This window comes from Athene noctua, chromosome 2 (assembly GCF_965140245.1).
Source record: "Athene noctua chromosome 2, bAthNoc1.hap1.1, whole genome shotgun sequence".
NCBI lineage: Eukaryota > Metazoa > Chordata > Aves > Strigiformes > Strigidae > Athene > Athene noctua.
Window position 1 is genome coordinate 32,454,030 of NC_134038.1, and position 11,970 is coordinate 32,465,999.

The 11,970-nt window shown below is 45.1% G+C and overlaps 1 protein-coding gene across 2 annotated transcripts in view; it reads right to left on the reverse strand.

Annotated features, from left to right (window-relative positions):
• Positions 1 to 11,475, reverse strand: part of ZBTB10 (zinc finger and BTB domain containing 10) — a 29,962-nt gene extending 18,487 nt beyond the window's left edge. Inside the window, exons 1-2 of one of the 2 annotated variants that reach the window (XM_074898794.1) lie at positions 10,284 to 11,475; positions 2,658 to 3,552 (exon numbers count right to left, since the gene is read on the reverse strand). In XM_074898794.1, the coding sequence (XP_074754895.1) occupies positions 2,658 to 3,552; positions 10,284 to 11,231 (1,843 nt within the window). In that variant the 5' untranslated portion in view covers positions 11,232 to 11,475. Of the gene's footprint in view, positions 1 to 2,657; positions 3,556 to 10,283 lie in introns of both variants that reach the window. The other variant, XM_074898793.1, reaches the window with a different exon arrangement.
• Positions 11,476 to 11,970: the final 495 nt, after the last annotated feature.

Genomic DNA, 11,970 nt, shown 5'->3' on the forward strand with positions numbered 1-11,970 from the left:
ATTTGATGTTTGTACAATAAACTTTACAGGTCCTCAGCTCCTGCTCCAGACCCTTTGCTGCCCTTTTTCATGCTACTGCAACTAAGCGTGTATTAGCAAGTAGTGTAACCCAGCTCAGGTAGATTTGTGTGGGTGCTGAGGACTCAACATCCCTACTATACACATCTATGTGGTGTTTTACTTAAGGCTAGATCAAACCTGGTGCTGTGGACTCAAGGCCTGTTAGCAGCTGGCATGCAATAGGCATGTTTCTGAAACACAGCTTCTATTTCCATTTCAGTCAAAAGAAACCCTGTGCAGCCTAAGAACACTTAACAGTAAGAGAAGATCATGAAAGTCACTTTACAAGTGCACACTCCCAAGCTGAGCTACAAAGCTAAAGTAGACCTACCCACTGAGTTCAAAGATGAAGACTAGAGACAAGTAAACCCCCTGAAGCATTTACAAAATGGATGTTAGCTCCTCAGCACAGCTGCTCCTCCAGAGCTGCCCCTGTTGTGCCACACTCCTTGCTAACTACACGGATGTACCTTGTACTGGCTGCTCCTGCTGACATGCCAGATGTACACGTCCATAGCTCCAGTCTGCATCTCTATATTGTCACATGTCATCGTGGTGCTCATGCATATACCCTGGTAGGTTACAGCACAGTGCAGAGCCACCACATGCCCTCTGCTGGACTGCTGCTCCTTCCTTCCTTCCCCTACTGCCTCCTCGCACCTCAGCAGCTGCCATCCACAATGACAGCATCTGCAGCGCTGTGGGCAGGGGCACTGCAGAGCCCCAGGAGAAATGGCCTGTCCCTGCCACTACTGAAAGGATTCCTTTCAGCCTTGTTTCTAAACGAGTCTGGGCATACAGGAAGAAACTAAGGCCATCCTTCCTTCCAGCCATCAGAACAAATATAGGTTCCTAGGCCCTCCCAGAACTCAGGTTGCTTTGAAATTTCTGTTTTGCCACCAGAATACAAAAAATATTCAGAAATATTCTATACTCACAGGTATGAGTGCTGACTTCTTTTCTTTTATTATTTATTTTTTATTTCCCTCTTAATTCTACCCCTTGAAGCTGAGAAACAGAGGATATCCACAGTCCCTTGAGGTTTGAAGGAGGCACACGCTTTAAAATGCTTTAGAAACAGACAGATCTAAAGAACTTTGTTCCAGCTATGTCTCAAATCCACCTTTAATTTGACTTCTAAATTGGGGTAAGTTTTCAAAACTGATAATTCACCTAGAAGTGATGCAGGTAAATGGTAGTATTTAAAATATATACTTCAACTATTTGTACAGTATCATAACAATAATTTAAAAAATAAAACCCAGAACTTTATTGCAGTGCCCCAGTTACACCACAAACAGTCTGTTAATAATTCTTTGTGTGACCATATTTATTTAACAAACAGATATTTAATCTTATTCTAGCGTTTACATTAACCATAGACCCTTAAGGAAAAAAAATCTATGAATTCAGTCACTCTCAGGATTTGTTTAAAGAATAGTTCAACAAAAGATATTCCCTCTACTATATGTCATTGTGGCATCTTTCTCCAATCTGTTTCACAAATCTGCTTTGAATTTCTATTATACTAGCCAGAATTACTCCATTTTGCAGCTTCCCAGATGCCCCTACAATAAACAGCCATGGAAAGCTGACCTCTGTTTCTGGGTGACATTCAGGTGAGGAAGATTACCAGAAAAACCTTTTGCTAGTGTAGTGAAGGAAATTACAGAGGTACTTCCTCTTTGTTCAACCAGCTAACATTATTAACCACCAGTTATAACTCCTTCATTTTGTGCCTAATAGCGACTACAGATTAAATGTAAATATAATAATTTTAGTTTCTGCCACCTGCCACCATCCCCAACTCAAGCATCAAATGCAAACAGCATGTTATATACAGCATGGCACAGCACTGTTGTTCCTTTCTCTAGCCAAAGACACACTGCTGTGCCCTGTCCTGATTTTAGCTGGGATAAAGTTAATTTTCTTCCTAGTAGCTGGTGCAGTGCTGTGTTTTGGATTTAGTGTGAGAATAATGTTGATAACACACTGATGTTTTAGTTGTGGTTAGGTAGTGCTTACCCTAAGTTAAGGATTTTTCAGTTTCACATGCTGTCAGTGAGGAGATGAACAAGATGCTGGGAAAGAGCACGGCCAGGACAGCTGACCCAAGCTAGCCAAAGGGATGTTCCATAGTATATGCTCGTATATAAACTGGGGGGAGTTGATCGCTGCTCAGTCAGTGGGTGGTGAGCAATCACACTGTGTATCACTTGTCCCTCTTGGGGTTTCTTTTTCTGGTTCTATTTCTTTTCATTACTATTATTATATTTTATTATTGTTATTATTACATTTTATTTTTGTTGTTAACCTATTCTTATCTCAACCCACGAGTTTTACTTTTTCTTCTCCTCAATTCTCCTCCCTATCCCACGAGAAGGCAGGAGCGAGCAAGAAGCTGTGTGGTGCTTAGCTGCTGGCTGGGGTTAAACCACGACATGCCCCAAGGTGGAGAATCAGATTACTGATTTAGTAACCTGATTGGTGTGCTGATTTTAGTAAAATATCCTACCCACCATACTTTTATAAAAGTCATGTACTTTATTCAATAATATAGTTTTCAAATGACATCATTGACATTAAGCAATATTTACCTGCTTCTTCTTTAATAAATGACAAATCTTCTTCTGGATATGGGACTGACGGTTGCAACACTGAGCAATCTTCTGAGTTCTCTTCAGTATTAGGTGGTATATTATAAATAAACCTCTTTGCAGTTTGGTTTTTCCTTCTTGCTTTTCCAGGTTCTTGAACTGATTGTCCCTGTGCGCCCATGTCATTCCATACGAAAACTTTTCCCTCACCTTGAGATTCATTTTCTGCCATTTCAGGTGAGCTGTCCTGGACCCAACTGCAGTCATTCATTTGGTAGCTTTCCATTTGGCCCTCGTCAATAGAGTAACCATCGTTCTCAGTTTTTATGCTACTTGCCAAGTTGGTAAGGTTTCGTGTTGCCCAGAAGCTGGCAACTTTCTGATCCCTTGGAGACAAGCCATCCCTGCTAACAGATCTTCTGTTGTAATCCACGACAACGGTCTCTGGAGCTTCTGATTTTATACTTATGTTTAAGGCATCTTTAATGAAGTTGCGGCAGGACTGGACAACCTCCGTCATCTGAAGGTAGCTGGCCACCGACATCACTTCAATGGCATTTTGGCTCGTAAGCACGAGGTTACCAGAATATAAGAAGTCCAAGATGACAGAAAAACCTTGAACAGCAACAACGTCTAAATAGGTAACAGTGGTTTGGTTACGGCTTTCTTTGTTTGTAAAGCAATACAGAGTCTTAAAGAAGCGGCTGCCTGCAACCAGGATGTTCTTGTGAGCTCTGAAGACCCTCCCACTCACCACAATATTAACATCACAAAGAATGCCTTTCTTCCTCTGCTCGTTGAGCTCTTGCAGGAGCTGATAGCAGTAAGAGTTCTCATTTGGCCTGCTGTTAAAATCACAGTATCCTTCATTGTTGAGTTCTGATGGTAACTCTGACTCCTGCAATTAAAAAAACCCACAACTATAATTAGCTCTTAATAAATGTTTTCCTTCATCATCCAACACTATGATAAGGATATGAAAATAAGATAATGTTAATCAAACGATTTTTTTAAAATTTATGTTCTTGGTCATAAAGGGAGGCAGGAATTTTTAATTTAAAAATATTTCTGAAAGCTAAGAATCACAATCTCATTCTGCACCCTCCACCCCCAAATGTGAAACAAAAACAGAACTAGCAGAAATTGCCTTGAGGGCAAAGGAAGTGAAAATTTGGCCAAAAGGAAGGAAAGATTTAGTTTAGTGTGAAGTACTTGTTTTTCTTAACCCACATACATTAAGGATTCAGGAGTCTCTCCTTCCACAGATTTAACCAGATGGTTCTCACATATCCAACCCCCTGTTCTTCCCTAGAAATCTCCACTTAAACAGGTAAGTAGAACCCTGATAACTGATTGCTTTCTCATGCTGAGATGAATACATGAAGATTAGGTCTGTTTCTCCCAATCTGTCCCATATGTTTTCTTTAAAACATATTACTAATTATAATAGCAGATATATTTCTTACACAGTTCTACAAATTCAGCATTTATGCTTTATTTTCTAATTACAGCAGGTTTAGTATTAAATATCTATATGACAAGTGGACAGAATACTGCAAGTGGCCAAACAAAACTTAAGCTTCTGTTACCTTATTTAACAAACACTTTCTTGAATCAAGCTTCATTGAAACTTTCCAGTAGCAACACCTTTAACTGGTACATACTTATTATGAAAACAATATCTACTTGTCTCTACAACTTTTTAAAGACATGATCTCAAACATGGCATGAAAACTTAGCTAAAATTAGCATCAGACAATCCAACACCAAGAAATTAAAGATTAGCTTAGTGTGAGGCTGATAAGTAGTAAGATTTGAACTAGATTTTAGCGCATTTAGTAAACTTATAACTGATGTTTAGGCAATGATGATTCAGAGCTGCTACAAAGCAGCAGCTAGGAGAGAGCAGAAAACATCAGACTTGCATATCTGAGACCATACTTACATTGAGTGACTGTGCTGCCATCAAGAGCAGCGATGATGACAGACCCTGTTTTATACTGGATCTCTAAGACTCCCTCTCTTCTTCCCTAGCAAATAAGGACAGTTCAAAACTGGCTGGCTCCAGTATGGTTTAGGATGAGAGAAGATCAGATTTCACAAATCAAATTGCTTCTAAATCTCTACCCTTCTCAGAAAAATGCTTCAGTGAAAAGAAGAGGTAAAATAAAAGCAATTAGGCTTTTATGTGAAAACAAGCAACAGATCTTCGTCCAACCTTATCTTAATTTTTTCTTCATACTCTCTGACATACCCAAGTATTCCCTCAGATCAGAGCTCTGAAACAGAAAGCATGTCCCAAACATGTGACAGCTAGATCTATCGTTCTTTAAATTCTCAGCAGATTTTGGATCTGGACTAGCTTCCTGTCACTCCAGCAACAGAGCACTGTGTAGTTTCAAAACACCAAATTACATTGACTCTGGATCAGATTAAGATGAAAATTATTGTACCCTAAGGTGTTGTCACTCTAGTCAAAGTCAATCATCAGTGACTTGCATCGCACATAGTGAATGTTAGGTAGATATTATGATAGCTGACAATTTTCATTTTCTGAGAACATGTTAAACACCACATAAAATTTAAAAATAATCTGCCGGGTTGGTTTGGGGTTTTGGGGTGTTTTTTGGGGTGGGGAGTGTGTTTGGTTGGGTTTGTTTGGTTTGGGTTTTTTTACAAATGTCTGATTAAAGAATGAAGACAGAGTACCTTTAAAATGAGCATATGTATGTATCCAATCAAGCTGATAAAGAAAGAAAGAGAGCTTTATAGTGTGGGGATTTGTTTTCTTAAGAAAAAGACAAACCAGCATGGTTAAAAGGAGCTGCAGATCACAAATGTGCTACATAACTACAAAACCTGAAATCTTCATTATGAGAAGACCAGAAGGATGAGTGAAAATAGGAGACGTTATACAACTAATGTCCACGCTATAGGTATGTGTGTGTTGGGGAAAGAGACTGGTATTACATCTTTACAGAAATGGATGCATAAAGATTTTTAAACTGTAATATTCGAAACAACTGTTTAACTGCTAGTATAGAACCTACTATACCTCAAATGAAATGGAAGTCCCAATATCTGAACAGTTATCATTTGTACGGCGTTTGACAAGTAGAATTAACACTTACTATGAGAAAAATGCGAAAAATTTAATAACCCTTGAAGAGTTTTAAACACCTCCCTATTGTACAGAAAAAGTACAATACAGTTCAATAGGAGGTAAGATACAGAAAATAGTTACAGAAAATCAAAAAGAAGTGTATTTTCAAGCTTCCGTTACTTATGTTGTGTTCATGGCACATCATTGTAAGGGTACTGTTTTTCTGATGAGAACCACAAAGTAATGGTATTTGCTTAGATGTCAATTACATTTTCAGAATACGGACCAAATATTCCAATCACATAAGTTATTTCAACACCAAACCACCTTATCCTTCAGTAGAAACTAGTAAGAAGTCTAGAATAAAAATCAGGACTATTTCAGTTTGATTTGTGGAATCTATTCTAAATGTGAAAAGCTTTTCTCCGAGGTGAGATTAAGCAGCAGTCTAACAGAACAGAGACTGCTCATGGAAACTAATATTGTGCTCAGTTTCAGACTCATCTGAATACACCCAAAGACAAACGACTATTTCATATGTGTAATTCACTATTTACACTTGCCTAAAGCTAATAGGAGCAGAAACATATGATCAAAAACTGCAACCACAAACTTACTTTTCTTTCTCCTCCTGTGCTATAAGCACACTCTTGTCTCCTGGGTGCAAGAACAGTGAGGGATGTAAGAATAAAACAAAACAAACCCCAAACCAAAACCAATCTGATCATAGATTTCATCTCAGCTGTATGTATATGAAAAGTAGCTATGCCACATTTTTGTAATCCCTTCCCCACTACCACACCTTACTCTACAGCAGTTCCCTATGCCCCCAAATTAATTCTTATCCTGAAAAATGGATCCTCTAACAAAAGCAAGATATCAGGAACTTGTTAATTTGCCTCTGTAGTTGCATGTGCTTATCTCAAAATACAGTCTTATCAGCTGCACACATGATGCTCCTCTGCTGTTTTACATGCTATAGCATCGCTCACAGAAAACTCAGCGATTTAAAACTGTTCCATTAAGTGCCTAACATCCAATCAAGTAGTTTGAGGTCTGGTAAAAACTACATAAAACCACAGCAAATTATAGTCCTTGCTCTGAAGGCCTGACTTCCTCCCCAACTTTTTTGCTCTGCTAAGAGTAATTGAAGAAGTTAACTTAGAACACTACAGTGTAACTCTTACATCTGAAGTACGACTCCTATTCATCACCACTCACATAAAGCAAACAACTACAGTTCACATGGAAAAAACAACACATCAAAGGCCTTCCTCCTTTTGGAGAGCTTCTGCTTTAAACCAACATGACTGTTATGCTGGAGAAAGCTTTTCTGGCAGTACTTCCAAAGCTCAGCTTCAAATTATGTCCAGAGAGAAAATGCTTTAAGAAGCTGCTTTCAGGAGAGGAACCCCCAGCAGCCAATAAATCTGCATCTTATGGAGCTAAATTAATCATGGAATTGAAATCTTTTGCAGTGATTTCCCTGGAAGTATCTATTTCTCAAGATTTTTACAACACAAGAATCCATTTATTAAAAAAAATAAGGTAGTTTAAAGCTGACTATATGTTTCCTTAAACTTTAATATGGAGACAGATTATTTTAAAAACTAGCATAGAAAAAAAAAGTCAAGATTTTTCTCTTAGAAAGAAGCACCGACTGACAGCTCAATACCCTTGAATTACAGCAGCTGCAACCACTTGTGATGTATTTTGGCGTTCCAAATTAAATGTATCCCAAAAATAAACCAAAATCATCACTCATTTCTTCATGAGCGTAATATCCAACAGACCTATAGAAATTTCCAGTGCTTTACTGCCTTAACACCTATAATTTCCTTTTCGCACTTGGAACAGTGGCACTATGCCATATGTTTATTAGCAGCTGCTAAACATGCCCTGCAGTTGAAGCTTGTCAAGTCAAGAATACATGTGTGTTGTCTCTAAGACAAAGGCTGAGAGATCTCTCACAAGTTTCATTAAATCTAAATGGCTTTGCAGCCTCATTATGTATGTTGCAAATACGGTCAGGGTACAAATTACCTACTTTTGTTCCAAGTAATTGGTATCATGGCATTAAAGAAAAAAATGGGGCTATTGCTTTGGTATTAATTTAAACATACATATCAAGAGAAATTCGAGTGCCATTAAAAGTGTGAAAGGATATGAAAATTAAACATAAAAGCAGAAACAAAACAGAGACTCTTAATCAGATTTTTGATAAAGCGAATGTAACCCAAAAATGCACCACAAAGAAAATTATATTGAAAAACTGCAATTCCTTCCCTTATAAGAAGTTTTTAACTGAAAAGTAATCACACAGGGATGCTTCCAGACTGTCTTCTGCTTAAAAGCACCTCTCTCTGTTCAGTTACCTTCTAGAAGCTTACTTTGTCCAAAGCTTACCTTTAATATAGTAGAAAAGAATCACTGACACATCTCACCTATCCTACTGCTACATTTATTATTACAGTTACTACAAATATTTTTTCTTAAACTATCAGTGGTATAAAAGCAGAGGCTCATTTTTATAAAGATTCCCATGACAATGAAAGGTTAATCTTCAAATAAACACTTACATGACATTTTAGGCTACTGTGACATGCAAGCCAATATTCTGCCCCCTTTTCCACCCTCCCAGTATTTATTAGTCTTATGACAGACTGGGGATAGGAAGACAGAAAGAAAAAGCGAGCAAGTTTAGTAGGAAAAACTGACTGGAATATGTTTTATTTACACATAGCTTAATGCGAGTGAGAGAAAGTTCCAAGTGTGTCATGGATTAGCAACACCTAGTGATACATGAGGCTACAGAGTGACAGGGCATACCTTTACAGGCTAATCATTCACAACTCAAAGCTAGAAACTAGGCAACAAGATGTTAAGCAATATATTGCAGTAACATTGTATCTTTGAAAACATTCTTTTTGTTTAAAGAGGTGGTAAAAAGTTAAGAACGGAAGTTTCAAAATTAGGAACAAGTTATTTAAGGCAAATTTGGCTAAAACACTGCAGAGTGAAGAGCAAACCCCAGATTGGAGGAAATTGATACAATGACCTAGTGCTATGAAATGTTTGCAACAGTAGCTGCCTTAAAAATACACTGACTCAAAAGGTAGTATTACTCATCTTGAAGGTGAACGTCTCATTTGTAAATCCAAAAGTATTTTGGATAACTGATATTTATGTATCATAAGATTTTCCTTGCAGTCCTGCAGTAGTTGCACATAAACTTGCATACCTTTTCCAACTAGCTCCAAGAAAACCTGTGTTCACCTAACACTTCATCTGTCATCCTGATATCGTACCCGAACAGAATAGCAGTTCTTGTCCAAGGTACCCCGAGCTCCTTAAAGCGCCCAAGCAATAAGCTCAATTTAACTACTGCCCAACAATTCGGACTCCGGATACATATATACAACCAAGGTGAGCGTTTTAATTAAAACTGAGCTCTAATAGTGAAAAGCGGAGTGACGGGGGATTAATGCCGGCTAACAGCTCAAGTCAGCTCGAGTACCAGCCTAACGCGATGCACATTAGCTTATGCCCGCTGGCAAGCTTAACGCCAGCTACGCGATCCGAGGGAGCTTTTACAACGCTGACATCCTTAGGAGGAAAGGCTGCGGAAGGCTGAAGATCCAACAGGAGTATTCTTTAGAAGCTTTTCATCCACATGTTCTAGACTTAGCCCTGCCTTACTCGTAAGAGCAGCCAAGAAACACAATGCTTTTTAAGTTCAGCGGGGAACATGAAGAATTTCACTAGTCCTAAAGCATTAGAGGAGAGCTGGCATATTAACATGGCTTTCAGGAAACCACATGTTTATCTCAAACATACACCAAGCAATTGCAGACTTCTTGCTCGGTAACCCAATCTAAACCAACACAACCGGGGAAAAAAATGATTTAAACGAGAAGATCTTGACTCCACAGAGTTACCGGATTAGTGCACGGGGAACATACCGTTAAGAACAGCAGCGTAATTCTAATTGGCAAGCACCAGTTTCACACGCAGTTGTTAGCCGGACACCACCCTCCCTTCTCCGGTACCGCAGGAGGAAGTTGTAACGAGTGTTTTTAAATCAGTGCTGCAACACTGGTATTCGTACGCAACTTTTTCCCACATTGCCGGTTTATCTTCACGAGATAAACTAATGAAAACGGCACCCGCTACCTCCGAACAGGTAACGCTAGCCAGGCACGGCGGTAAGCAATAGATCGTGCAAACGGTCCTGGGCTGCGGACGGGCAGCGCTGACAGCGCTGTGCCTGCCCGGATCCCGCGGGAGAGTCACCCCAAATCGGCGAGAGGGCTCGTCTCCAGCTCCGGAGACGGCGTGCGAGAGCAGCGCGTCGTGCCCAGCCCTCTGGGCAACAACAAACACAGGAAGCCATTTAAAGAACTTCACACACGTGGGCATCAGAAAACCCCACCCCACCTATGCCGAAGGGGAGGCCAGCCACCCCCCAACCCGCGGGACCCCGCCGGGGACGCCCCCGGCCGCCGCCCCGCCGCGTCCCCTACCTGCTCGGCGCTGACGGGCTCGTTGAGGCGATGCTCGGCGGAGAGGTGGTGGCGCAGGAGAAGGGCCCGCTTGTAGTTGCGGGTGCCCTTGCAGAGCTCGTCGTGCCCCCCGGGCAGGGCCCCGCCGGCCATGATCAGCTCGGGAGGGGCGGCGGCGGCCGCGGCGGCGGTGCACCAGGCGCAGGACATGAGACCGGTCTCCTGGCAGTAGTAGAGCCAGGGGAACTCCTTGAGCCAGGAGCCCTGGAAGGAGATGTGAAGCTTCTGCAGCAGCGACTTGGGCCTGGCCAGTGGGAAGTGCTTGATGCTCTCCCCCTCCCCCGCGCCCACGCTGCTGCCCTCCGCCTCGTCCCCTCCGTCGCCCCCCGACCGCCTGCTGCTGCTGCAGCTGCCGCCCTCGGCGCCGCTGCCGTCGCCCAGGCTGCCCCCTTCGCCGTCCTCCTCGTCGTCGCTGCTGTCACTCAGGGAGCCCCCGTCCTGGACCAGCTCCTTCCCCTCCAGCAGGCCCTCCGGCTCCAGGCCCTCCGCGCCCTCCAGCTCCATCTCCTCGTCCGCCCCCCGCCCATTGAAGTGCTTCCGCGGCCAGGCCGAGGCCTCGCAGCCATTGTTAGTGGCGGAGGGGGCGGCGAGGAGCCCCCCGCCGCCCCGAAAGGCCAGTGTCCGGCGGTTCCTCTCGGCGAACATGGGGCCGGCGGGGGGGGGCGAGACCGCGTCCTGAGGCAGCAGCAGCTCCTTCTCGTCGGCGGCGGCCTCCAGCTCCTCGGCCTCCAGCCCCTCGAGCTCCCCTTCCTCGTCCGCCCCGCGCCCGTTCAGCGGCTCGGGGTCCTGCCGGTCCCAGGCCTCGGCCGCGCCGCCGGCCCCGCCACCGCCGCCGCCGGCCGCCGCCGCGGCGGTGACCAGGCCGCCGCCCCGGAACGCCAGCGTCCGCCGGTTCATCTCCGCGAACATGGCGCGCGCGCGCGCGCCCCCCGCCCGCCGCCTCGCGCCCCTGGCCCGCCGCTCCCCGCCCGGCCCGAGGGCTCTGCCCGCGGGAAGGAGGCGCCGGCTGCCGTGCGGGAAGGGCGGGGGCGGCGGCCGAGAGAAACGAAGTCCGGCCGCTCCCCCCCCCGGCTCCGGCCTAGATCACCGCCGCAGGCTCCCCACAATGGATCCCGCTCGGCGGCGCTTCCGTCCCAACAGGCCCCGGATCAGGTCGAATGGCAAATGAACAACGGACTGCTCCCACAATGCACCGGGAGAGCCACCGCAGGGGAGGGGGAGCGCGAGCGGGGGGCGGGCAGGCGGGGGGCCGGCGGGGCGGGCGCGACAGCCGGGACGCGTCACGCGCCCCTGCGCCGCCCGCCCGCCCCCCGCGCCGCGCGCGCCCCGCCCCGCCCCGCCCCGCCCGCGACGCGGAGGGGCGGAGGGGGGGGGTGGTGGCCCGCGACCCCCTCCCTCCGCCGGCGGGGCCGCGGCCCTCCTCCCCTCTCCTCTCCTCCCCTCTCCTCCTTCCGCCCCCTCCCTGCGCACGCGCGGGGGGGGCTCACGGGTCCGGCGGGGGCCGCGGCGCGGCCGAACCTCCCGGGGCCGCCCGGCGGGGCGCCCGCGCGGCGGGGCCGAGCGCGGCGGTACCGTTAGGCGCGGTGCGGCGCAGGCGCGGGCTGCCGGGCGGCGCGTGCGGCGTGCGCGCTGCCCGCACGTGCCGGCT